Genomic DNA, 26,227 nt, shown 5'->3' with positions numbered 1-26,227 from the left:
ACATGTATCTCCAGATCTGCGAAAACATTTGGACATAGATGCTGAGCGGAACAGCACGTGAAGGCGGGTGTAGCAGAGGACAGCCTGCATGGCCAGAGCTGGGGACCTTACCAGGGCATGCATGTCCCTAGGGCCAGTGGACATGCTGAAGGGAACTGGATTTCAGCTGCAGGGATAAGACTTTGCTGCAGAAGGGAGGGGACCCCCATGGTGACAAGCTCTAAAGCAGGTCCTGTGGGAATCAGCTGGTGGCAGGCAAGAGGTCAGCCAAGGTCCAGCAGCGAGTTTTGGAACTGGGTGACATGGACGACACCATTGACATGCGATGAAGAGCCAGCCCTGGAACAGCCACTATCCATGAGGGCAGCTGTAGCCTAGAGATGGTAATTAGCATCAGCCAAGTGGACAGAGATAGGCATTTCTTCCAGCACCCTCCCCATACCCTCCCTGGGGGAGAGGCCAGCAGGGCAGGGGACTGGTAGTGCAGAAACAGTGCATGCCTCCCCCCTTCTCACTGGGTCAGGTCTGAGAGGAGGCTTGGCACAAGCCTTACGTTAAATGTGCAAAGGAAATTTTGATTCAGACTGGACTGGGCTTTTAATTCCTAAAAATGAGAAACCTGTGACAATGTTAAGGGGCAAGGTCAGAATCTCATGGCACCTCAGATGATAGATGAGGGGAAGGGAAAGCTGTTTTCTGTCTGTACCTCCATGGAGTTCAGCTCACTCAACAAAAAAGAAGTCAAAGTTTGAAGTTAGGCTAAGTTTTATAGAAAATCGCTTTGACATTGCTTTTAGTAATACACACACACACACACACACACACACACACACACACACACACACACACATATATATATGGATATGTTTCCTCCGTCAAGGGAAATGAAAGAAAAAATAAGCAAATATATTAAACTACAGCAAAGGAAACCATTAACAGATGAAGAAAACAACCTACTGAATAGGGGAAGATACCAATGTTACATCTAAAGGGTTAATATCTAAACTATATAAGGAACTAATATAACTTAACATTCAAACAATTGAACTATCTGATTTAAAAATGAAATGGCCTGACCAGGTTGTGGCGCAGTGGATGATAGAGTGTTGACCTGGGATGCTGAGGAACCAGATTCAAAACCCTTAGGTCATTGGTTTGAGGGTGGGCTCACCAGCTTGAGCTCAGGGTCGCCGGCTTGAGCGTGGGATCATAGACATGACCCCATCATTACTGGCTAGAGCTCAAGGTCACTGACTTAAGCAAGGGGTCACTGGCTTAGCTGGAGTCCCTTGGGTCAAGGCATGTATGAGAAAGCAGTCAATGAATAACTAAGGTGCCGCAACCACCAGCTGATGCTTCTCATCTCTCTCCCTTCCTGTCTGTCTGTCCCTGTCTTTCCCCCTCTCTCTGTCTCTCTCTTGTAAAAAATAAAATGAAATAAAAAATAAAAATAAAAATGAGCGGAGCCTTACTTGTGGTGGCACAGTGGACAAAGAAAGCATCAACCTGGAACTCTGAGGTTGCCAGTTCAAAACCCTGGGATTGCCTGGTCAAGGCACATATGGGAGTTGAAGCTTCCTGCTCCTCCCTTCTCTCTCTCTCTCTCTCTCTCCTCTAAAATAAATAAATAAATAAAAATAATTTTTTAAAAAATGAGCGGAATTGAATAGGCATCACTCCGAAGAGGACATACAGACATTTGAGAAGATGCTCACTATTGCTGACCATCAGGGAGATGCAAACCAAAACCACAGTGAGACAGCACTTCATACCTGTAAGTATGAAGGTTTCTCAGAAAGTTGAACATAGAGCCACACATGACCCAGCAATTTCACTTCTGGGTGTATTTATCTGAAGAACTACAAACACTAATTCAAAAAGACATAGGCAAAAAAAAAAAAAAAGACATATGTCCATTGCAGCATTATTTATTGTAGCTATGATATGAAAGCAACCCAAGTTGCTTCTATGGAATTTTTTTCACTTTTAATTTTTATTATGGTAAACTAGAAAACAGAACAGAATGAACCATTGCAACTCTTTTTAAATGGGCATTACATACTCTTGTCTCTGGTTTCTATCACTTATCCTTTTATTTATTTTTATGAGATTCACCCATGAGGTTGGGTGGAGTTGTAGTTGCTGTTTGTTATATTATGAATACACAACAGTTTATTGATCCATTTAACTGCTGGCTGGCATTCAGGGTGCTTTCTCTATTGGGCTATGTAAGTCCAGCTGCTGTGAGCAGCCTTGCACGTGTTCCATATGCCTTTCTGCTGCGTGGAGACCTAGGAGTGGACACTCTGGGTCAGAGGCTGGACATAGCTCAGCCCAGCAGATTCTACCAATTTCTCAAAAGCGGTTGAGCTAATTTTTACTCCCACCAGCTGTGTATGAGGGTTCCAGCTATGTCTCATGCTCACTACCACTGGATTATTTTTTCATGTTCTTCATTTCAGCCATTCTGGTTTGTGTGTTGACCACTGCCTTTTCAAATACCCCTCAATGTTTCCCAAAGATTTCTGGATAAAAACTCAGACTCCTCTGCTTAGCACTCAAAAGCTTTTGGCAGCAGCTCCCACTCATCATTCTGGCTCCATGTGCCACCACATGCCCCTGCCTCTTACCTCCATTGTTCTTCTCCATATGTTGATCCCTCAGTTTGAAGCCCATACCCTACTCTGTATTCTCTGGCCGACTCCTGCTCATTTTATACCCTGTTCAGCTATCACCACATCTGGCTGGGTCCAAGCCTTTCCTCTGAGTTCCAACAGGCTCCTTATTGCCCTCCTTGGCAGCACCCAGCATATGTTTCCCTTTGTCCTGTGAGCTCCCTGAAGGTTGAGGCATGCACTCAGAAAAAGACTGTTGGCCTTGGCTGGTTGGCTCAGTGGTAGAGCATTGGCCCGGCGTGTGGATGTCCTCCAGTTCGATTCCCAGTCAGGGAACACAGGAGAAGCGACCAACTGCTTCTCCACACCCCTCCCCCTTCTCTCTCTCTCCCTCCCTCTCTCTTCCTTTCCCACAGCCATGGCTTGATTGATTTGAGGAAGTTGGCCCCAGGCACTGAGGATGATTCCGTGGAACCTCTACTCAGGTGTTTAAAATAGCTCAGTTGCCATGCAACAGCCTTAGATGGGCAGAGCTTCGCCAGTAGGGTGGTTGCTGGGTGGATCCCTGTTGGGGCGCATGGAGAAGTCTGTCTCTCTGTCTCCCTTCCTCTCATAAAAAAAAAAAGACCACTGAATGGGTGAATTCTTAAGTAAGAATGCTCACCTGAGGCCCTGGCTGGTTGGCTCAGTGGTAGAGCGTTGGCCCAGCGTGTGGATGTCCTGGGCACACAGAAGCACCCATCTGCTTCTCCAACCTTCCCCCTCTCCTCTCTCTCTATCTCTCTCTTCCCCTCCCACAGCCAAGGCTCCACTGGAGCAAAGTTGGCCTGGGCACTGAGGATGGCTCCACGGCCTCTGCTTCAGGCTCCAGAATGGCTCTGGTTGCAATGGAGCAATGCCCCAGATGGGCAGAGCATCACCCCCTAGTGGGCTTGCCGGGTGGATCCCAATCTGGCACATGCGGGAATCTGTCTCTCTGCTTCCCAATTTCTTACTTCAGAAAAATACAAAAAAAATTAAAATAAAAAGGAATCCTCACCTGAGCAGGGGCTCTGAGTAAAGCTCTGCTTCGAGCACTTCCCGCATCTCATTTTATGGAAATTGCAAGTCATAATTCTGAGAGTTAAAATGCAATGAGCACCTGCTTTGTCCCAAGTTCTTGCTGCACGCTTAACATTGGGCATCTCTGTTTTAACTTCCTAGCAACCCTGTGAGGTCAGTACTTCTTGTAAGGTTGGCCAAAGGAGGACACCCGAGTTCAGACAAGAAAAGTTTATTAGGGTGTCATCTGCCAGGTGGAGGTCATCTCCTAAGGTGGAGGGTCAGCACCAGTTCTCTAACAGGTAGAGAACTGTTAGAGGGTTAAATAGAGAATTCAAGGGTGGGGATTGGTAGTTGTTACGGGGTGGGGAGAATATTAACTGTAAGTAAGCTAGGGGACCTTCCACACCCGGGTGAGTCAATCCGGATGCTTGGGGGGAGGTGATCTGGAATGTCCAGTTTTTTAATGTCCCTTTGTCTACTTAAGGGAGGAGGGTGTCATGGCCCCCACCTACAACCCTATCACTACTATAAACCTCAAGTTATAGTGGCCTGGAGACATTAAGTAGTTTTCCTCAGAGCCAGAATGTGTGTGTGTATGTGTCTGTGTGTGTGTGAGCTGTTTTCTGGGCAAGGGGCAGGTGCCGGGGTCCAGCCCCGGAGGGAATCCAGGGGTCCCACAGGAAGAGACGGCGTCGGCGAAATCGAGTGAGAGAGCCGAATTCTTTTCTTTCTCTTTATTCTCTAGCATTTACTGCTAGGCATCTCTGCCAAATGCTGGTCTAGCTTTCTTTTTATGCACACACACTAAGTTACAATCACATGGTATTTTGTTTCACTATGGTTACATGTTTCCAGATAACAGTTAATTCATATCTATAAGCTATAAATCAGGTGGTAAGTCATTCAAAGTACAGTTATACAATAGCAATAACAATATTGGTACAAACTTCTAAAAGATTAGTACTAATTATTTTATTTATTTATTCATTTTTAAAGAGGAGAGAGAGAGACAGAGAGAGAGAAGGGGGGAGGAGCTGAAAGCATCAACTCCCATATGTGCCTTGACCAGGCAAGCCCAGGGTTTCGAACTGGCGACCTCAGCATTTCCAGGTCGACGCTTTATCCACTGCGCCACCACAGGTCAGAGTACTAATTAATAACTCTACTTTACTGTTGTTGTGAGTCAAGGGCGCAGAGAGAGAGATTAACAGACAAAATCATCAAGGACTAGCAAAGGACCACCGCTTGCTCAGGCAAATGGCCTTGAGTTCATGCAGTGTCCTAATTTTTTCACAAGACTACAAAAAGCTTGTTTTACTGAGAAATTGGCATAACATCAAGAGTAACTTTAGCTTAAAGATACATAGAGTGCACCTGCAAGATAGCTTAGTAGCAACATAATATCAGAAGGCATTAATTGCTATTGCTGCTATGAATCCTACCACATTCCTCTCCTTATTCTTGGAAAATACAAAAATCTCATGAGAATGTTTTACTGAGAAAAGCCCAGCAACTGCCTTCAGTCACAAAACAAGTCTCTTAACAAAACAAAAAGTGATGAATTAAGTGAAGGCTGAAAGGTGCTCTGTGTATAGTTACTGTTTCCTACCTATTCATAAGTCACAATCTATTCTTTCTAACATAATTAATAAGAAGAAATTCTCCTACAAACTTAACCCTTTACAAGGGATATCATAGCCAGCCTCTTATGTTTATGAGCCCAGTTCAAGGGGCTTACAGGCTTTTCTGTGGAACTCACACCCTCTGTCTCATTTCCAAAGAAATTACTACGAATCTACAGGGAAAGCACGGTACTATTATCCCTGTGCCATAAATAATAGCACACACCCAGAAAAAGGGGGGAATATAAGGCCAGATTAATTCAAAAAGGTCAAAGGGGGAAGTATCGTTGTGCCTTTCCTTTGCGGTGACTTTGTCAACCTACAGCCATTGGTCTTCACTGCGGTGACTTTGTCAATCAGCAGTTTTTGATCTTCTGCTGTGACCTTGTCAGCCAGCAGTTGTGGGTCTTCTCTGCTGTGACCTTGTCAGCCAGCAGTCGTTGATCGGCTCCCGACAGGCAGAGAAGATGACAAGTCTGGAGGCTAGCCTCAGGGAAGGCACCTTCAGAATTCATTATCCAGAGGAGTGGAGCCCAGGGAGAGGCAGCGTGTGGCTAAGGTTAAGGTTAAGTGGAAGGGTAAAGGGCATCCCTGGGTCACTCAATAAATTTATTTAGTGCACATTCACCAGCCTGGCCAGGTACAGCGACTGGCAGCCCCTTCATGCTCCCAGTGTGGTGGGTCCTCCTCTGCACTCCTCACCATTCCATTATTACATCTATCATGGCTCCTAGCCACAAAGAGCTGTTGTTTTGGGCTGGCCAACCCTTAACCCAAACTCTAATCCAGACTGAGGGCCCCTTGAGGGCAGAGTCTGAGACCTATTCATCTCTGTGCCCAGACCTGGCAGAGAGGACACAGGTGCTATGGGAAGCACAAGCAGAGGTGAATAATTAGAGTGGCATCTCAGCATGTACTAGGTAGGGACCTGGAGCTTTAGTCTTGAACATCCAACCACCCACTGCACATGTCCACCCAGAGGCCCCTTACCACTGCATTCTCTCTCTTTTTTTTATTTATTTATTATTTATTATTTTTTTTTGGTATTTTTCTGAAGCTGGAAACGGGGAGAGACAGTCAGACAGAATCCTGCATGCGCCCGACCGGGATCCACACAGCACGCCCACCAGGGGGCGATGCTCTGCCCACCAGGGGCGACACTCTGCCCACCAGGGGGCGATGCTCTGCCCCTCCGGGGCGTCGCTCTGTCGCCACCAGAGCCACTCTAGCGCCTGGGGCAGAAGCCAAGGAGCCATCCCCAGCGCCCGGGCCATCTTTGCTCCAATGGAGCCTTGGCTGCAGGAGGGGAAGAGAGAGACAGAGAGGAAGGAGGGGGTGGGGGTGGAGAAGCAAATGGGCGCCTCTCCTATGCGCCCTGGCCGGGAATCAAACCCGGTCCCCCGCACGCCAGGCCGACGCTCTACCACTGAGCCAACCGGCCAGGGCCACCACTGCATTCTCAATAGGACCAAATAGTTCGTGTCACTTTCTTGCTCAAACACCTGCCCTCTGGGTCATCATCCTAGCCAGAAACGTGGGAATCTAAGAAGATTGCTTCTCTGTCACCTCCTGAATACTTCTTGAGTCTGACCCCTTTTCCCCAATACTATGGCACTGCCTGGAAAAGACAGCTTTTCTGCATCTCACTTCCCACCCAGACTTTTGCTAGGACCTCCTAGTTGGTCTCACTGCCTCTAGGCCAGCATTGTCCAACAGAACATTTGGTAATGGTGGAAATGTTCTCTGTTGTTGTTGAATATTTGAAATGTGGCAAGTGCAACTGAGATATTGAATTTTTAAAACAATTTTTTAAATTTATTGATTTGAGAGAGGATGGGGGGCAGAGAAGAACATAGATCTGCAAGGGGTTAAATTATAATAATTTCACCTGACCAGGTGGTGGTGCAGTGGATAGAGCATCGGACTGGGATGCGGAACACCCAGGTTTGAGACCCCGAGGTCGCCAGCTTGAGCATGAGCTCGTCTGGGTTGAGCAAAAAAAGCTCACCAGCTCGGACCTAAGGTCCCTGAGCAAGGGGTCACTCGGTCTGCTGAAGGCCGTGGTCAAGGCACATATGAGAAAGCAATCAATGAACAACTAAGGTGTCACAACGAGAAACTGATGATTGATGCTTCTCATCTCTCTCCGTTCCTGTCTGTCTGTCCCTATCCCTCTCTCTGACTCTCTCTCTGTCCCTGTAAAAAAAAAAAAAAAATTACAATAATTTCTTGTAAGGGCTGAATCACAGAATTTCCTGCAAGGAGTTAAGGCACTGTAAATAACTAGGAACTTAGTTCACAAACCTTAATCTTTATCTTCTTGCCTAAGAAACACAGGGAGTTACACTGCAGAAGTTCTCAGAGGCATCATGACCCCAGCTGTTCCTGGGAGACACCTGCCCTAGCTGTCTTGAAGATTTACCAAGGACACCAGATAGGACCATACTGATCAGGCCTGGGCTGTATCAGAAGAACTTGCAGAGGGGATGTTCCTGCCAACCCGACTCCCACCTCTGCACATTGCTACGTGACTAACTGCATGTACTTTTCCCTTTAGTTTCTTTTGCCCCTTACACCATCACTAACAGCCCCGAATCCTATAAAAACCACCAGCACCAGGAAAGCATTAAGACAGGAGTCACCTGCCTTCTTAAGTTACTGCAATTTGAAATTAAAGATGCTGTTATACCTAATTGGTCACTGTCTCTCATTAAATTGGCAGAAAAGGGTGATGGACTGCACGAATCCTAGCTCATTCTGGTAACAGATCTGCTCTTGTATGTGCCCTGACAAAGGATCAAACCAGCAACTTCTGTGCTTTGGGATGATGCTCTAACTAACTGAGCTATCCTGCCAGGGCAAGATACTGAATTTTTAAATTCTATTTAACTTTAAATTTAAGTAGTTTCTTGTGGCTACTGGCTACTGTGGCCAGCATAGTTCTTGGCAATCTTCCCACCTCATCCCTCTACTGTATGCTCCACACTGCTCCCTCAAGAAAACTTTCTTTAATTTTTTAAAATTTATTTTTATTGATTTTTATAGAGACAGAGAGACATCGGTTTGTTGTTCCACTTACTTATGCTTTCATTGGTTGATTCTCTTGTATGTGCTTTACCAGGATTGAACTTGCAACCTGGGAGTATCATGACAACACTCATACCAACTGAGCTACCTGGCCAGGGCCCATGTGAACTTTCTGAAATTGCATTCAAAACTAGGTTCAAACTCCTTAGCTCACAGAATGTGAGTCAGTTCCTACTGCTCCTGTCTCACTTCCCTTCTCACCCTGCCCTCCCTTCCATGCATCTTCTCCAGCCATCAGAAGGAACACGTTATGATTCTAGTTTTCTGCCTCCGTGTATTCACACATGCTGTTCCCTCTGCCTGGAACACCCTACTCTCTCCTCAACCACTCTGCCTCATCCAACAAGCATCCTGAAGGAAATGCCTTGCTCTCAGGTTAGAAATGCTAATTCTAATTGCAGCACAATGATGTACCCGCTCCGTGAAAGCAGATCCTTCAAAACTCTGCTCCAGGCCCATCTTCTCTGGAGTGCCCTGACACTACTCTGATTTTAAACTTCCTCCTTTGGGTTATACCCGAAGTTGTGGCACTAACACCACGGTTGCCATATTGCTTTGGTCTCGTTCTCTCTTCTAGACTATGAACAACTTGAGGCAAATAATGTCCTCATGTACTCGGGTTTTCAGCACAGTGCCTGTCACGTAGTGGGTGTTCAATCGTAGTCTCTGGCAGAAATTGTGCTGCTGGGGGCACTGTCCTAGAAGGAAACCACAGTAGTAAGACAGACCCTGCTTTCACGGAGGGGACTCACGACCAGCAGGCAGATAGACATGTGAGGAGCTGCAGAGCCAAATTGGGCTAAAAATCCTCTGTTCCCTAGATCTACTCCGCTGCTTCTCTGCCCTGCTCTGTGCATGAGAGGCGGACCTCTGCAAGGGGCTCCCCATCCTCTGGCTTCTTGTTGGGTTCAGTCAATGGGAGGCATTGGCATGAGATGGGTGTGGGGGAGGACAGTGGGGGTGGGGTAGTTTTTCTCCGGACCCTCCCTGCAGCCATCGACCAGTTCCTGCCAATCAGCCCTCTCTCTGGGTTCCGGAGGCATTCTCTTTCTTTTGCTTCTTCAAGCCCAAGACAGGAAGGGCCCCTCTTTGTTACTGGTCATTGAGTACCTCGCTATTCTGCCTTGGTTTTTCTATACCCTGCTCACACCTTTGTAAATAATAGTCTCTTTATTAAACTCTCCCCAATGACCAGTTTAAATGGGTTCGTTTTTTGTTTGTTTGTTTTTTCCGAGGACCCAGATGGTAAACTGGCTCTTGGAGAATCTCTGCTCCACTATTGTTGGGAGGTCAGCCTTTCCCCCAGGCTGGCTCCCTTATGGCTGCTGGGGTTTCGGCCATCACATCCAGATACGACAAGAGCCAGAAGGACAAGGTTGTACCTGTGGCCATGTATCCCTTTCCTAAAAGCTGTCCCACTGGATTTCTCCTACATATTATTGGTTAGAATCATGTCACATATCCAGGTTTCTTGTTTCTTTGTTTCTGTTTTGTTTTGTTTTAAGTGAGAGGAGGGGAGATAGAAAGACAGGCACCTGCATGCACCTCGACCAAGATCCACCTGGCAAATCCCATTTGAGGCCAATGCTAGAATCAACCAAGCTATCCTGAGTGCCCAGGACTGACACTCGAACCAATCGGGCCACTGGCTACAGGAGGGGAAGAGAAAGAGAAAAGGGAGAGGCAGGGAGAGAGAAGCAAATGGTCACTTCTCCTGTGTGGCCTGACCAGGATCGAACCCGGATGTCCATATGGCAAGCTGATTCTTTATGCACTGAGCCACTGGCCAGGGCCACAGATCCAAGTTTAATCCAATCACCAACAAAGCAACTAGGGTTTCAGCGGCTGGTTCAGAGCAGCCAGGGCCCACTCCCTGAGGCTGAAGATCTGGGGTCAACCTCCTCACAAAGCACACAGCTCTGGAAAGGAATACGGAGGGTACCTGGACAAAACAGAGGAGGGGAACAGCGTTTAGGAAGAGGAAAATAATAAGTAGGGGAATGGTTATTAAGTGTCTACCAGGAGGAGCAGTGGGGAAAGAGTCCCTGAGTTGGTTGGGTGGCCACACTGGTGGGTGGGGCAGCCAGGCTGTGTCCTGATAGGTCTGAATGACACCGCCTCCTTGGCAGGGAACTGGAAGTGAGTCCAGGAACATTTGGCTAATGGAGCAGGTTCCTCCAAGGCGGCAAGGTGCTGCTTTGATGAGAAAACAAAACATTTGCGGCCTGACCTGTGGTGGTGCAGTGGATAAAGCGTCAACCTGGAAATGCTGAGGTCACCGGTTCGAAACCCTGGGCTTGCCTGGTCAAGGCACATATGGGAGTTGATGCTTCCAGCTCCTCCCCCCCCCTCTCTGTCTCTCCTCTCTATCTATCTGTCTGTCTCTCCCTCTCCTCTCTAAAATGAATAAATAAATTAAAAAAAACATTTGCTATCAGCAAATCTCTGTGTTTAGTATATAAAAGTGCATCTGCAATTTGGAATGTCAGCTTGGCCTTGGACATATCCTTCAGGAGGTCAACAGTTCCCTGCAGGTCTGTTTTCAGAAGGCTGGCAGACACTTCCCTAGCAGTAAGAGCATTGCCACCCTGAGCTGCATTAGTCAAGTCCTGATAGATAATATGGGTCTGAATTAATCACATTTGATACTATGGAAGGAAGAAGAAAAAATAAAGGAAAAAAAAAAGGTCTGCCCTCATTTCCACTGCCCTCTGTCTAGAGCTAGCCCCAAACCTCTGGATCAGTCACTGCTGCCCCTCCTCTGGGCAGTGTTTCAAGGTCTGCAGCCTGTTCCAAGTCGTATAGCCCTTCCCCACTCATCGACCATAAAGGTCCCTTGTCCCAGCCCTGCAGAGCCATCTCTGCTGAGAGCACTTACTAAACCTGCCATTGGCTGATTTTTGTGGTGGGACCAGATTGTGAAGGAAGGGATGCAGGCTATGGATAGGACCAAAGGCTTTGAAACTGAAAGAGGTTGCAGACTTCTGGTGATCGCAACCATGTGGTCAGCAGGGAGATCTAGCTCAAATGGACAGAATTAAAGGTGGCATAAGATAGGATGTTGAGTTGGGCTTCTTAAAACAGAACTGTGCCTGTCTGTCTTCTGGCAGCAAACTGAGGAACACTTACCTAGCAAGTGCTGAGGAAAAGATCTGGGCTGGGAGGGAGCCATTCAACTTGGACTTGATGCCCAGCCTATCAAAACTCAGAATTTTACCAAGTCTTTGCTATTTCAAACTTGGCATATTTTCCTATTTGGGGGTTTGACATGTTTCCATTCATTTATTTAACAATGTTCATTTCGCATTCCCATTCTCGATGTGGCAGTTTGCTATTGAAGGATTAAAAAGGACAAAAGTATCTGCTCTGCTGGAGCTTACATTCTATTTGAGGGATACAGACCATATACAATATTAAAAAAAAAAGGATACATGGTATGTTTGAAATTTGTAGGTGCTACAAATAAAAATCAAGTCAAGAAAAAGGATAGAAGCTATGAGTTGGGGTAACAGTTTTATATAGGATGGCCAAGGAAGACATATTGGAAAGGTGATGTTTGAAGAAGACAGGAGGGCTTGGAAGGTGGGAACAGCAAGTGCAAAGGTCCTGAGACAGAGTGCTAGATGTCTTCCACTCACCTCTCCATACTCACTCTCTCCCCCTCTCTACTTTCAGTTCTGGAGGGCTGACTTCTTTGGGCTATACTATGGGCCCCTTGCTCTCTGGCTTCCAGTTAGGTTCAGTCCATGGAAGGCACCAGTGGGACATCAGAGGGCATGCATAGAGTGAGGTCACAGTAGGCCCTGCTCTCCTGTGTGCTGGCTGCAGCTCTCTGCTAAAGGTCACAGCCCCTCTCTACAGCCTCTCCGTGGTCACCTTCTCTGGGGTCTGTTTTCTGCCCTTTCCTCTCACCACTTCCAGCCGTGCTATTGCTAACCCTGGGGTGCTGCACTGTCCCTTATTGATTTCTCTCGACCTTTCCCAAACCTTTGTAACTAGTCCCTTTACTAAACTCCCCTTAATAACCCAGGTTGAGGGAGCTGTGTGTTTCCTGCAGGCCTGACCCTGTCAGACACAGGCAGGGATTTGCCTGGAGCATCTCAGGAACTTCTAGGAGGCATTTGTGCCTGGAGAGGAGTGAGCCTGGGGAAGGGAGGGTAACAGGCAGGGAAGTCAGAGAGGTCATAGGAGCCATATCTGGAAGGGCTATTGTGAGGACTATTTCCTCTGAGATTCCTCATAAACTTCCTTCTGAAAACTTCAACTTGGCCCATCCTGAACTTGGGGAAGGGATGGCATCTCTTCTTCAGTGTGGAGTTGGGAGAGCACATGGGGCACCAGGAACTTGGCAACTGCTGCTTTCCTTCTGAGCATGCCCCCCCCCCCCATGCAAGGAGCCCTCAGAAGACAGAATAAGCTCTGCTCCCAGCACAGTGAGGAGGCACAGTCTCATCTAAACATCTCTGCTCCACACATGAATTCTCTGTGGACACTCACCAGTCAACAACCCTTCATAGCACCATGGTGGTCTTCAGAGATAAAATTCACCTCCTTCAGTGGTGCTGATGGTGGCATCTTTGGCAGACCAGCAGGAAGCTGTCAGATAAAAGCAACCTCCTTAGGCTTCTGTCCAACCTGCCCAGGCCTTCTAGGGCCCAGGTTTAACTACTCAGTGTGCTGCATGGACAAGGCTCTCTGGCCTGCGAGTTTTGATTTAAACTCTTTCAGTTGCAAGCTCCCAAATCCAACTTTTACTAGACGAGGAAGAGGAGAAAGAGGAAGAAATGAAGAAGCAAAAGGTGGGGAAGAGGCAAAGGGAGAAGTGGTGGTGATGTTGCTTCACATAACAAAGCTGCTCTATAGCAGTGGTCCCCAACCTTTTTTAGGCCACAGACTGGTTTAATGTCAGAAAATATTTTCACAGAACGGCCTTTAGGGTGGGACGGATAAATGTATCACTTGACCGAGACAAGTATCAAGAGTGAGTCTTAGATGGATGTAACAGAGGGAATCTGGTCATTAAAAAAAACCAAAACATCGTTCAGACTTAAATATAAATAAAACGGAAATAATGTAAGTTATTTATTCTTTCTCTGTGGACTGGTACCAAATGGCCCATGGACTGGTACTGGTCCACGGCCCGGGGGTTGGGGACCACTGCTCTATAGGTGAACTTTATGGGCTTCAGAAACAACTGGATCTAGGTGCTCCATATTTTCAATTCTTTCCCTCTCTCCATCTCCTCACCTCCCTGTTTGGCTTTTCTCTGAATAGGCATCATTCTAAAGTAGACATTCTTTAAAAATGGTCACTGATGGGCCAGACTTATTATCAAATTTGCTTAACCACCCTGGCAGAAATGAAATCCAATGACTTCAGGAAATTCCTTTATTAGGTTCTCACAATCCTGGCCTGGATTGTGCACCATCCTGGTAGCCTGGTGTGGGACAAACCAATGTGTTTCAAGTTTGTAACGTGTGTGTTAAGTTTGCTTGCTTATATTTTGCCTAATTGTGTGTGTGAGTGCGTCCCTGCATGTGTATATGTGTGTGTGCGCAAGCCAGTGTGAATGTGTGGTCTGTGAAAGGCTGCAGGTGCTTGCCCTCAGGGCAGAAGATCCTAGATTGCGAACTGACTGCTGCTGTGTGGAGGGGCGATTGTTTGCTTTTGTTTGCCAGAGGAGTATTTCTGCCCAGTCTGTTTTACTGGAGAGTGCTGAGGAGGAGTACTGAGGCTGATGGGGGCCTGTGAGTCTGGGTGAATCCGGAGAATGAGTCTGGTGAGTCCAGAGTGCTGAGGGGCTTGCAAGCCCAGGAACTGGAACTGGAAAGGGAAGTATTCTTCCCTGTTTGCTCGTCCACTGTTATGAGACTCTAATAAACGGAATGGCCCACCATTTTCTGGCTCCACAGTTCCTTTACTCTCTCCCTAAATCCAATCGGAACTTGCATTGCCACAGGGGTGGCACTAGCCTTACACCTGGGGTGTGGGCAGCTCCACTAAACCTATTGGCTGAGAGTAGGGGTTGGGTACTGCCAGAAGGAAAGAATGAGTGCTGAGCACACAAAACCCTGCAGCCGTACATGATCGCTGGCATGACCATGGAATACATTATTTAAGATGAGATGCTTTTGAGAGTGAAAGGGGGCACTTTTAATATTTACATAAGGATGGCCCTGGTTGGATAGTTCAGTTGGTTAGAGCATTATCTGGAAGACTAGAGGTTCTTGGTTTGATACCGGTCAGGGCACATACAAGAACAGATTGATGTTCTGTCTTTCTCTCCCTTCCCTTTCTCTCTCTCTAAAATCAATAAAATAAACAAAAATATTTATACAAAGACAACAGGCTTAGATCAAGTTTATCCTGTGAAAATATTGTCATCCTAACTCTAGCATCCAAGAGCCAGGAAGCTGGGGTTAGGTTAGGGGACTATTCTATCTGAGCCCCAGATCTTGCAAACCATATCTCTTTGGCTCTCTGGGAATAGTTAGGAGGGAGAAGGTACTTGGGGTTCAGATTGCAAGTGGGATGGAGGGTGGCCAGGTAGGGTGGAGACACACTGGGAGGGAGGCAAGTCTTAGTCCTACATATCTGCTTACACTACACTCTTCTCAAACAGCCTCACCTCAACCTCCCACTCCCGTGGTTTGTTCTTGTCATGTCCTGTCCTACTGCCAGAAATACCCTTCCTGTACTCTTCACACTCCATGACTCTTCCGCAGTCCCCCACTCTCCCAGGGTCCCTTTACCTACCCCACCCCACCCCATGCACTCCATTTTGGGCTCTCTCACAGGTCCTGTAGCAGTTCCAGATTCAGCACAGGCTGTTTTTGGGATGTGGTTCCTGCCTCTAGGGGGTAGAGGCTTGTGGGTATTGCCTTCTCCCCATCCCCCTGCCACAGCAGTGCTGACTAAAGACTCCACTGGGCTGGGCCTATCTGCTCCCCAATGCCCCCTGACTCTATGTTCCTGGTATTGATCGCTAGGGAATCAGCCAAAGAGCTTCTCACGCAAAGGCAGGCAAACTTTGATCAGGATGGGCTGCTCAGCTCCTGGCCAAGGTCCTCTAACCTCTTGCCTGTCTCCCTCTTTCTTTGCACGGTGCTCCTGAAATCCCCCTCCATCTGGGAACAGTTCCATGGAGATAGGACTTGGTGAGAAGTACAATGCCTCACTTAAACCTCATTGCATGATTCCTCCTGTCCAGCAGTATGGGGAGATGGGAACCCTGACCCAGGGGCTGAGACTGTTTCCCTTGGGCTTCCTAGGGCTTTGCTGGTAGTCTGAGACAATAAATCATGGTGGGAAGAGCCTTGGCCTGGAAGCAAGGGGCTAGAGCGTTAAGCTCGGCTTTGATTTGCCATGTGTCCTTGGGCCTTCTCCTTCTGGTATCATCCTATTCAGCTGAGAAGTGGAAAAGGAGTTGGTTTAACTGGCTAATGAATTTCTTTGGGGTCAAGTGTCCCTCAGAGAATGTGAGCAAAGCAATGCCTCTTCAATCAAACAAAAGGTTTTTCTGGATCCCTGGTCAGGTGCCTCAGCAGATGGTCTTCCAGCCCAGAGCTTGGACATTGGGTGGGGGACTCTGGAAAGCCGAAGGACAGACTTGGCTGCAGAGCTGGATGGGGGAGCTGGAAGTGCATTGCTCTCTGTTTCCTTGCCATAACTTCCGCTCAGGTGCTTTCTCCTTCTGTAGCTCTAGCTCCAACTGGGATTGAAGGGCAGACCTCTCCTGGGTACCATGGAGCTCCACGGGCTGAGCCAGAGATGTAGAGGATAGATGAATGAACAGTGTTGGACAAATTGGAAGCCCAGCAATAGTCCCTTTATCTCCTGCCTGTTCTGTTGCCTACATTCTACCATTATAGCATCACCCTGGTCATGTGCCCCATCCATAATCCAGCTGGATTTAACTTCTTTACCAGTTATTAATTTCTTGCAAGGCTTGGCTTCTCAGATTAATTACCCACAGGCAGGTTTTCTGTGTTTGGGCATGGAGGGAGTGACAGGTTGGGTTGGGGTCAGAGCAAGGGTCAAGTGTTCTGATTATTACCATGGAGAAATCCCAGAAACATAGACCAGGAGACATCTAACTTGCTGTGGAAAGGATTCACGGGGGCTTCCCAGAGGAAGTGATATGTCAATAGAGACTTAGAGTAGAGGAGATGAGAAGTAGAGGTGGATAGGCCTGGTAGGTTCTGCTAAAAAGTCTACATTGCATCCGGGTAGGAGCTATTGAAGGGACAAAGTGGTAATGGAATGGGATTTTGCATTTGTGAAAAGACCACGTTGGATACAACAGGGTGGAGAAAGAATTGGAGGGAGTAAAAGGCAAATGGGAACTAGGTCTGGAGGCTGTTTAGTGCTCTTGGAGGCAATGATGAAGGTCTAGATGTCAGAGTAGAGAAATGTGTCCTTATCTATTCTCAGCACAGTAGACCTTCATTGATTAGACCCCAGGATGTCTCCATCTAGCACAGAAGTCCCTTGTTTCTCAACAGAGATGTCCCCCATGAGCATCTCATCCCCTGGGGGAAGTAAGTTCCAGCAGAACTCCTCAGACACAAGGCCACTGCACACATCCAGTGCCCCTGGTACTGCTCCCTTCCTCAAGAACCATTATGCTGGGCCTTTGAACTTGCTATTCCCTCTGCTAGGTGCACTCTTTTTCCAAGTATTAGTGCCTTGATTCTTTTTTTCTTTTAAATATATTTTTAAATGTTTATTTATTGATTTTTAGCAAGAGAGGAAGGGGGGAGAGAGACACACAGGAACATAAATCTATCTGTTCCTGTATGTGCCTTGACCAGGGATCAAACCAGCAACCTCTGCACTTCTGGATGATAGTCTATCCATCCAGGGCATATGCCTTGATTCTTGATTCTGGGTTCCTGCCTCTGCTCAATGTCATGTTCTTAGTGAGGACTTCCCTGGACCACCCTATTTTGAATGGCAGTCTGCCCCCACATGATTCCTACCCCTTCACTGCTTTGTTTTTCTCAGTAGCACTTGTCACTCTCCGACATTCTCTGTGCATTATCTGTCTTCCAACACCTCCCTCCCCAACCAAAATAGAATGTAAGTTCCATGTGAGCAGGAGGTTGTCAGTTTTGTTCACCTGCATATCAACTGCCAGCATCCAGAACAGTGCCTGGCACATAGTAGGCATTTGGTAAAAACATTTGCGCAGTGAATGAGGTGGCATCTGACTTCAGTGGGAGGTAAAGAGTCAGGATGAGGCTGTTTTCCTGGCCTGGGTGCCAGCGGATAGATGGTGGTGCCATTTGTTGGGCTGGGGGTGGGGTGGGGTGGGTGATGTAGTTCGTTGGGGACAGATTGAGCTAAATACGCAAATACAGCTTTTTCTGCCTGGACGTCCTCCACTGGGGAGAATCCGGCAGAGGCGACTGATAGCTTCGGAGGCAGCCAGCCAGGAAAGACGCTGGAACTGCGTGTCCAGCGACAGGCTAGACCGAAAATAACCGACACACGCCAGGCGCCCACTCGCAAGCAAAAACCTCGGCTCAGCACGCAAACCGGTGCCCTTTAAGAGCACCGCCCCCAATTCCCCTCCCCCCTCGCGTGAGTGTGCAGAGACCCGACCAGGGCTGGGACGTTGGGAGGCTTCGGTTCCTGCCCGGGACTCCCTGTCCTTCTCACGCAACTGCCGGCACCTTCTCACGCAACTGCCTGCACCGCACCCTGGGCCAAGTGGGGCGGGGATGCTCCCTGTGACTTCTGCCCCTGGAGAGAGGCACCCAACACACACACACGCAAGGCCGGGAGGCGTGTGCGCCCCGCGCCCCCTCCACAGCCCCTGGACCCTCCCAGCCCCCGCCTGGCCCGAGGGCCTCCCTTTAGCCCGTTTTTTGGGGGACCCTCGGGGCCAGCGCTCAGCCCTCCTCGCCCACCCACCCATTTTTCTATCCAGCTAAAGCGCTAGCCACCCAGGAGCTAAGCGGGATCTCCAGGGCAGGTGGATCTGGGTCGGGAAGACCCCTGTTGGGCAGCGTGCCGGAGCAGCCCTGGGGGCGGCGCCGCGCCGCTAGTAAGCGCTCTGCGAGACTGCACGTTCTCTGTCCATTCCCACTCCCGGGTCAGGGAGCCGGGACTTTCATTCCAGTTGCTCTGAAGGCTCCAGGGGGCCAGAGGGAGGGGCAGACCCTTGGCACCGCTGGCCTTCCGCCCCGGACAGGGGTTGCCGCGCTTCTCACGCGAGCCTGGACTCAGTAACCCGGGGGCAAGGTCACCACCCGGCAGCCCCGCCCCTGCCTGCCGGCCTCGGTCTGCTGGTAGTGAGGGGAGGCATCCTGTGCCCGGAGTAGGACTCCCCCCCCGCCCCCCTCCTGCCCCCGCCGTACCCTTTCTTTGGACGGTCCTGGCGTTTCTCTCAAAGTCCCCGCCTCACCTGGGCTCTGCGCTGTCCATGGGGTACCTTGGAATTGAGAGTGCCAGGTGCCCCCACTCCTCACCCCTTTACGTGCCTGCACTGGGGTAGGGGGGTCCCCACAGTGGGTTCTTAACCTGTCCCTGTGCATCTGTCCCCCCCACTTCCCTTGCACCCCAGCGACTATTCCCCCTCATGCTGCCCCTCCCTCTGTCCCATCCCGAGGCCAGGGGGCGTGGCCACGCTCGCTAGCAGCCTATAAAGTTGTTTGAGCCTTCACAGTCACCCTGAAGGTGACAGTTCCTTGGAGCCTTCCCTGATCTTTGGGGTCCAGGCTCCAGAGACCGCTCTTCCCAGCTCAGTTCAGCACCTCCTCACAGCCACAGGTGAGTGCTGGGGACTTCTGGCTTGCCCCTTCCCTCCCAAGAAAATGAAAAATTGGATGCTTCTAGGTCTTCCTAGGTAGGCGGTCACTGGTCTAGCACTTTGGAAGAGAAAACTAGGAGTGGCCTTAGTGACCATGCAGTCCAGCTCCCTAAAGGAGCAGCTGAGGCCAGGGGAAGGGCATGACTTGCCCAGTGTCCCACAGTGAGTACCAGAACTCTGATTGCAGGTGGCCCCCTCTCAGGACTCCAGGACCCAGCTTCATCCCCCACTGAATCTCTGAATGCCTTGGGCCTTCCCCATCTGACCTACGTGGTTGTCTGGAATAAGGACACAGTTGTCTGAAGCTGAGTGCACATATGGCCCATTCTCGGGTTGCATGATGAGGGAGGACTTCTCCGTGGGTGGTCAGGGTGAACAGAGGAGCCAGGTAGGGCTCTTACCATTCATACCTGCCTTATCTAAAAAGCTACATGTGGCTGGCTCTGCCCTCCCAAAACATGGCTTGTCAGAGCCAAGATATGCTGACTTAGACAAGAGAAGCTGGCCTGAGCAGGAGTCCTCGGCACTGCCCAGGGGCCTTCCCTATCCTGTTGACTGTCTTCTCTGGCTTCTTGGAGAGCCATCAGTGTGAAAAACTGTCAGCTGCACGAAGCTGGACCACCAGGCCTTGAAAACTTACCTCGTGGCCTCCTACCATCTTACTAAAGCTAGAGGTCCTTGGCACCCAATGGGTGTAAGGGGACAGACACCATGGCACACCAAGGCCCAGCAGTGTTGTGTTACTTCATTTACTTAGGGAGTCAGTGCTTTTTGTGTGTTCTTTGGGATCCAGCTTTTCCAGGAAGCCTCTCTAGACAGATGGCTACTGTACTTGAGGTAGGAACCATATAGACAACCTCCCCATCTTGAGTGGCTCTGCTGTAGAAACTAGTCAGACTGTGAGGTTTCCCAGGCCAGACCTGAGATCTAGCAGGGTACCCTGAATCAGAGATCGAATCCTACTCCTTCTCTCAGGTGATTTTACCTGGAAAGGTAAAATGACCAGTCCGAGGCCATGCCATGGAGCCTGAAACACTGGGTCTCCTGTCCTCCAAGTCCAGGGCACCAGGAAGATGCCCCAGTCAGAGCTTGATGCCTTGGACACAGTAGTCCATGAATTTATACACCTTTTTGTAGACCAAGCCTAGAAAGTTTTGTCTTAGCCTCTATTAAGATCCATTCCTCATTTCCCTTATACCAGTCTGGAGTTTCCTTGCAGCCCTGGCCTAGTGGGAGCCTTTCACTTATTTTTTGCTCTCTGCTGAATGGCATATGGAGGCAACCCAGACTCTTCGTTCATCTTTCATTCATTGAGAACTAAGCCCAACCAAAAACCTGGCCTAGATTTCTGTGACTGGTACCCTCAAGCTCACCAGTCTTCAGCTGCTTTTAAACTGTGGATCAGTTGAAATCAGAGAACTGGGGTTGAGAGCCCTGTGGCTTAGGCAGCGGTCTTCTTATTCCCTGCTCCCTTCCTACCCTGTCCCAGGGTTTGGCAGGATAGACCCTGGTGTTGAGCAGGAGAGAACTGAGGGTTCTGGGACCACTCTTCAAAGGAAGGCGGCTATGGTGGAAGCTGGAAACCTTCCAGGGAACTTTTCCTAAGAGGTCTGAGTCCTGGCTTAGTCACACAGTGAGGTCAATTTCCTCAAATGTGAAATGAGGCTAAAGGAGTGGATGATGTCTAGTTCTCCTGAGAGCAGCGTCTCCCTGAGTGTAGTGGGTAGTTCTCAAGGGGATTTAGGTGATTCGTGTCAATTATGGATTTATTTTACAATATTTGGGGGGGATCAAACCTGTACTTTCACACAGCTATGATTGTTTTGGATGATGCTAAGTAGGTAGATTTAAAGTTTATTTTAGAAACATGTGAAGTCAGTAATGGTACAGGTATATATGGAACCACAGAGTGATGTTGGGAAGTGCTGTTTCAGACCGGTGCACGGTTAAAAGAGGGTGGAATTAGGCAATCTGGGTTTGGCATGTGAATCCAGTACTTTCTGGCTGTGTGACCTTGGCCAAGTTACTTACCTTCTCTGAGCCTTACTACAGCCTACCTCATAGGCTGTGGCAGGACTGAGTAAAGAAGCAGATGTTGTTGGCACACAGTGACAACTCACCAGCTTCTCCCACCTCCTCCTCCCCTTCATGCCCAGTGAGCTGTTCTGGATAAGGTTTGCTCTTTCCAGCATGCTGCTTAGGACATTGGTTCCTCCTGTTCCCCATATGATGTCTTGATCTTTCCCTCCTGTCCACCTCTCAGCAGCCACCTTGCCATCTCTGTGCTGATCATGTTTCCTGGGTTTGGACTCTCTATCCCCATGTCGACCACGGAGCTCCTCCTGGCCTCCACCATCTTCTGCCTGATGTTCTGGGTGGTCAGGGCCTGGCAGCCTCGGGTCCCCAAAGGGCTAAAGAGTCCACCAGGGCCCTGGGGCTTGCCTGTGCTTGGACACATGCTGACCTTGGGGAAGAACCCACACCTGGCATTGTCTCGGCTGAGCCAGCGTTATGGGGACGTGCTGGAGATCCGCATTGGTCACACACCTGTGCTGGTGCTCAGTGGCCTGGACACCATCCAGCAGGCCCTGGTGCGGCAGGGTAACGATTTCAAGGGTCGGCCTGACCTCTACAGCTTCACTCTGATCTCTGATGGCCAGAGCATGACCTTCAACCCAGACTCTGGACCAGTGTGGGCTGCCCGTCGACGCCTGGCCCAGAATGCCCTGAAGAGTTTCTCCATCGCCTCAGACCCGGCTTCCTCGTCTTCCTGCTACCTGGAGGAGCATGTGAGCAAGGAGGCTGAGGTCCTCATTAGCAAGTTCCAGGAGCTGATGGCAGGGGTTGGACGCTTTGAACCCTACCAGTATATAGTGGTGTCAGTGGCCAACGTCATCTGTGCCATGTGCTTTGGTCGGCGCTACAACCATGATGACCAAGAGCTACTTAGTATAGTCAACCTGAGTAATGAGTTTGGAGAGGTGGCTGCTTCCGGACACCCAGCTGACTTCCTTCCTATCCTCCGTTACCTGCCCAACCCTGCCTTGAAAGCCTTCAAGGACATGAATGAGAAGATCTACATCTTCATGCAAAAGATGGTTAAGGAACACTATAAAACGTTTGAGAAGGTATGGGCTAGGGGAAGAGGCAGGTGGGTGGCGAGGAGCAGGTGGGGTAAGGAAGTCAGAGGTAACTAGAACAGCATGAGGTTTGGTAGACTCTCAGAGGCTTTCACCTCGGGATTTTGAAGCCAGTAGTGGAGGGGACTCCATTCATGGTAAGAAAATAGAACTTGTTCTTGGCCAGCCCTTTCATCCCTCTGTAGACAGCAATATTTATAGAATAGCCAGTCCATGCAGAACTCTAGGTGAGTTATAGGGACCTGGAAGAGTTAGAATGCTAGTCTCCTGGTCTGGTGGGAGAGAAAAGAGTAAAGAGCATGTCCAGGCAATAATGGTACCAGACTCTGTGTGTCAGGTGTTATTGTTTCTTATTAACGTGAATGCAAAGAAAAGTCAGAGACAGATGAAAGAAAGCAGTGGACTGAGACTCATAAGATGGAATCAGCCTCGAACATCATTCACTCTGCGTATTTACTGGCTAACATACAGTGGGGGTGCACCAGTCTAACTATGTTATTTTTCTTTTCTAAATACCAACTGTAATCTTTAAATCATGCACTTCTCCATTTCTCTGAGAACACTGGGTGAAGGACAGGACAAATGCTTTAGGTAGTCCCAATCATAAACAAGATATCTGTATCTTGTGGCGTGCCTCCAAGATTTTTGTGTGTCTGTGGGCAGACACAACACAGGCCAATGTCTTGTTACTTTTCAGACTTCTTCAGCTTCTTACACCCTCCAATAACTCCTGCTCCGAGTTTATGTCAGTGCACAATTAAAATTCCTTCAAGGTGTCCCTTGAGTTGGGGCAGGAGAGAGCCTTGGACAGATACAGAGAAGCTGGAATAGTAGCTTTGGGTTAGGAGGAGGATCACCTCTTGAACAAAGGTGCTAGGGAGGGTAAGGGACCAGGTCTGGATGGAAAGGTAGGTCTCGGTTTGGGATCTTGCTTACCTGTGGGCCTTCCCCACCCAGGGTCATATCCGGGATATCACGGACAGCCTGATTGAGCACTGTCAGGACAAGAGGCTGGATGAGAATGCCAATATCCAGCTGTCAGATGACAAGATTGTTAATGTCGTCCTGGACCTCTTTGGAGCTGGTATGAGCTTCCCCACTTGCCTTTCCTGTGCCCAATGGCCCTGACTCACCAACTGCCTAACTTTTCCCTCTGTTCTTCTCTGGCCAGGGTTTGACACAGTCACAACTGCCATCTCTTGGAGCCTCCTGTACCTGGTGACAAGGCCCCATGTGCAGAAAAAGATCCAGGAGGAGCTTGGTAGGTGGTGGCCTGCTTCAAAGTACTCAAGGCAGGGGGCCCAGCCAAGGTCTGGGAGGTCCCTTCACCTGTCTGCTCCTTCATACTCTGCAGACTCAGTGATTGGGAAGGCGCGGCGGCCCAGGCTCTCCGACAGACCACAGCTGCCCTACATGGAGGCCTTCATCCTGGAGACCTTCCGACACTCCTCCTTCATCCCCTTCACCATCCCCCACAGGTGAGGCCCCATGGGTCTACTGCTGTCTGATACTGGGCCTCTCTTCAGTCTGTGTACCTGACCAGGGCTGGTAGGAGGGATGGAAGTCATACTGCATGGAAATCAGAGAATCTCACTGTGGCCCTGAGCTTAACTGAGCTTCTTCCCTCCCCAGTACCACCAGAGACACAAGTCTGAGAGGCTTTTACATCCCCAAGGGGCGTTGTGTCTTTGTGAACCAGTGGCAGATCAACCATGACCAGTAAGTTGACAGGGGGCATCAGGAACTCCACCCTCTTCTGAGTTTCAGACACTGCTGTCCCTGGCCACTTGCTGATTCCCTACCCTTTTGGGCTGGGGTGCAACCTGCTGGGTGCTTCTGAACCTGTAGCTGCCACTTCAGCTGCCTCTCTCTGATCACAGGAAACTGTGGGACGACCCATCTGAGTTCCGACCGGAACGGTTCCTCACCCCCAGTGGCACTATCAACAAGGCACTGAGTGAGCAGGTGGTTCTCTTTGGCCTGGGCAAGCGGAAGTGCATTGGTGAGACTATTGCACGCTTGGAGGTCTTCCTCTTCCTCGCCACCCTGCTGCAGCAAGTAGAATTCAGCACGGCACCGGGCGTGAAGGTGGACATGACCCCCACGTATGGGTTGACCATGAAGCATGCCCGCTGTGAGCACTTCCAGGTGCAGGTTCGCTCTTAGGGGGCTGAAAGCCATGCAGAGCCATGTACCTGGAAAAGCCTCTCAGGCCTGTGTCTCTGGTGGCACTGGGGAGGGAGGAGGCACAGTCAAGCTCAGGGCCACAGTGAGATCCTCCAACCTCCCATACTGTGTCCCTCCCACCAGCCCTGATCAGGTTCATGGACTGAAATGAGGCCTTGTGTCTCCCTGGCCCAGGGAGGTCTAAGCTCTGGCTTGAAACACCACAGATATAGCACTGGCTGAGTTTTTGCTCTCTGGCTGCGGGCATGCCTGAGGGATCCGCACCCTGGACTTGCCCCTCTGCACACTGAACATAGACAATGGACACTGTAGGGGCCACACAGGAACTGATGGAGCCTTCTGAAATAGTGCTTTAGCTAGGGGGTATGGGAGGGTTAGGAGGTTCTCAGGCCTCTGAAAACCTCTGAGAAGCTCTTTGGAAGCCCTTGGGCCCAGCAGCTCACTGCTCTCTATCAGGGCTGAGTGTCTTGAGAAACATTTAGAACAAGCCACACTGGCCTGACCAGGCGATGGTGCAGTAGATAGAATGTTGGACGGGACATGGAGGACCCAGGTTCAAAACCCTGAGGTCGCTGGCTTGAGCACGGGCTCATCGGCTTGAGTGTGGGGTCACTGGATTGAAGCCCAAGGTCGCTAGCTTGAGCAAGGGGTCACTCACTCTGCTATAGTCTTCCAGTCAAGGCACATATGAGAAAGCAATAGATGAACAACTGAGGAGCTGCAGTGAAGAATTGACGCTTCTCATCTCTCTCCCTTCCTGTCTGTCCCTCTCTCTGATTCTCTCTCTGTCTGTCAAAAAAAAAAAAAAAAAAAAAAAAGCCACACTGAGGCCTGCCCCAATCTCTAACAATGAGGAGCCATCAAGAGTGAGGGGAAGAAAAGGCAGTCCAGGATCCTGGCACAGAGGTGGTCTCCCCACTTGAATGAAGCTGAGGAATCTGACATGGTATCTGGGATGGGGGATCATCTTCCCCACTGCAGGCAGGAACAGTGCTGCCTCCTGGCCTTGTGAGGCCTCTGTTCCTGTCCAGAAGGAGCTGGAGGCTTGTGTCCTAGATGAGTGGGGTGCAGAGATAATCCTATATGTAGGACCAGGTCAGAAGTGAGGGGTGACAGTTCAATCACCTTCTCTTGGTTTCTGTTCTGTTCTCTATGCCCTGTATTAACATGCTGTTTCTTTTTTTATATATATATATAATGTTTGTATGCAAGGAGCTTTCCATTTTAGCTTGCATTGTATTTGCACATTTGCGTGTATCATATATAAAATCTTAAGAACCATTTATTGAATGCAATAGAGAAAATTCATACCCATGTATCCAGAAATATGTGGGAGTTGTCTTCCTGAGCTAAATAAAGATATTATGCAGAAGTCTTACAGATGGAAATTTTTGAGTCTTTTTTTTTTATGTGACAGGAGGGGAGATAATGAAACAGACTGCTGCATATGCCCTGACTGGGATCTATCTGGCAATCCACGTCTGGGGCCAATGCTCGAATCAACTGAGCTATTTTTAGCACCTAAGGCTGACCAACTGACTGGGGCCAATGCTCGAACCAATCGAGCCACTGGCTGTGGGACAGATTGTACTTCTCTTGTGTGTGTGCCCTGACCTGGAATCAAACCCAGTATGTCCATACACCTGGCTGATGCTCTATCCACTGAGCATACTGGGGGCCGATTTTTGAATCTTTAACAAAGCTATCACTTGTCTG

General features: G+C 49.2%; 1 protein-coding gene and 1 long non-coding RNA gene across 5 annotated transcripts; one reads left to right on the top strand and one right to left on the bottom strand.

Annotated features, from left to right (window-relative positions):
• Positions 1 to 6,735: 6,735 nt before the first annotated feature.
• Positions 6,736 to 18,918, bottom strand: LOC136376592 (uncharacterized). Of its 2 annotated transcripts, none has more exons than XR_010746204.1 (3): positions 18,780 to 18,918; positions 12,860 to 12,964; positions 6,736 to 9,061 (listed from the first exon to the last, which is right to left on the bottom strand). It is a non-coding gene; the product is annotated as an uncharacterized lncRNA (long non-coding RNA). The 2 variants fall into 2 exon arrangements; XR_010746205.1 differs by having other exon boundaries at positions 6,736 to 9,066; positions 12,866 to 12,964.
• A 104-nt stretch (positions 18,919 to 19,022) lies between these two features.
• On the top strand, positions 19,023 to 25,889 carry LOC136376586 (cytochrome P450 1A1). Of its 3 annotated transcripts, none has more exons than XM_066342734.1 (7): positions 19,023 to 19,144; positions 21,448 to 22,312; positions 23,282 to 23,408; positions 23,496 to 23,585; positions 23,679 to 23,802; positions 23,957 to 24,043; positions 24,205 to 25,889. In XM_066342734.1, exons 2-7 carry the CDS (start codon positions 21,476 to 21,478, stop codon positions 24,488 to 24,490), a joined length of 1,551 nt encoding a protein of 516 aa, XP_066198831.1. In that variant the 5' UTR covers positions 19,023 to 19,144; positions 21,448 to 21,475; the 3' UTR covers positions 24,491 to 25,889. The 3 variants fall into 3 exon arrangements, with proteins under 3 accessions (XP_066198831.1, XP_066198833.1, XP_066198832.1); XM_066342735.1 differs by having other exon boundaries at positions 19,025 to 19,144; positions 21,451 to 22,312; XM_066342736.1 differs by lacking the exon at positions 23,957 to 24,043.
• The last annotated feature ends 338 nt before the right edge of the window (positions 25,890 to 26,227 follow it).

This window comes from Saccopteryx leptura, chromosome 6 (genome assembly GCF_036850995.1).
Source record: "Saccopteryx leptura isolate mSacLep1 chromosome 6, mSacLep1_pri_phased_curated, whole genome shotgun sequence".
NCBI classification, from domain to species: Eukaryota; Metazoa; Chordata; class Mammalia; order Chiroptera; family Emballonuridae; genus Saccopteryx; species Saccopteryx leptura.
The sequence above is the reverse complement of the archived record's forward strand: the minus strand, read 5'-3'. Positions and strand labels throughout refer to the sequence as shown.

Coding starts and splice junctions, on each gene's coding strand:
- LOC136376586 (XM_066342734.1), top strand. CDS start 21,476: ATGTTTCCTGGGTTTGGACTCTCTATCCCCATGTCGACCACGGAGCTC. Junction 23,586..23,678: donor AAAGATCCAGGAGGAGCTTG/GTAGGTGGTGGC, acceptor CATACTCTGCAG/ACTCAGTGATTGGGAAGGCG. Junction 23,803..23,956: donor CCCTTCACCATCCCCCACAG/GTGAGGCCCCAT, acceptor TTCCCTCCCCAG/TACCACCAGAGACACAAGTC.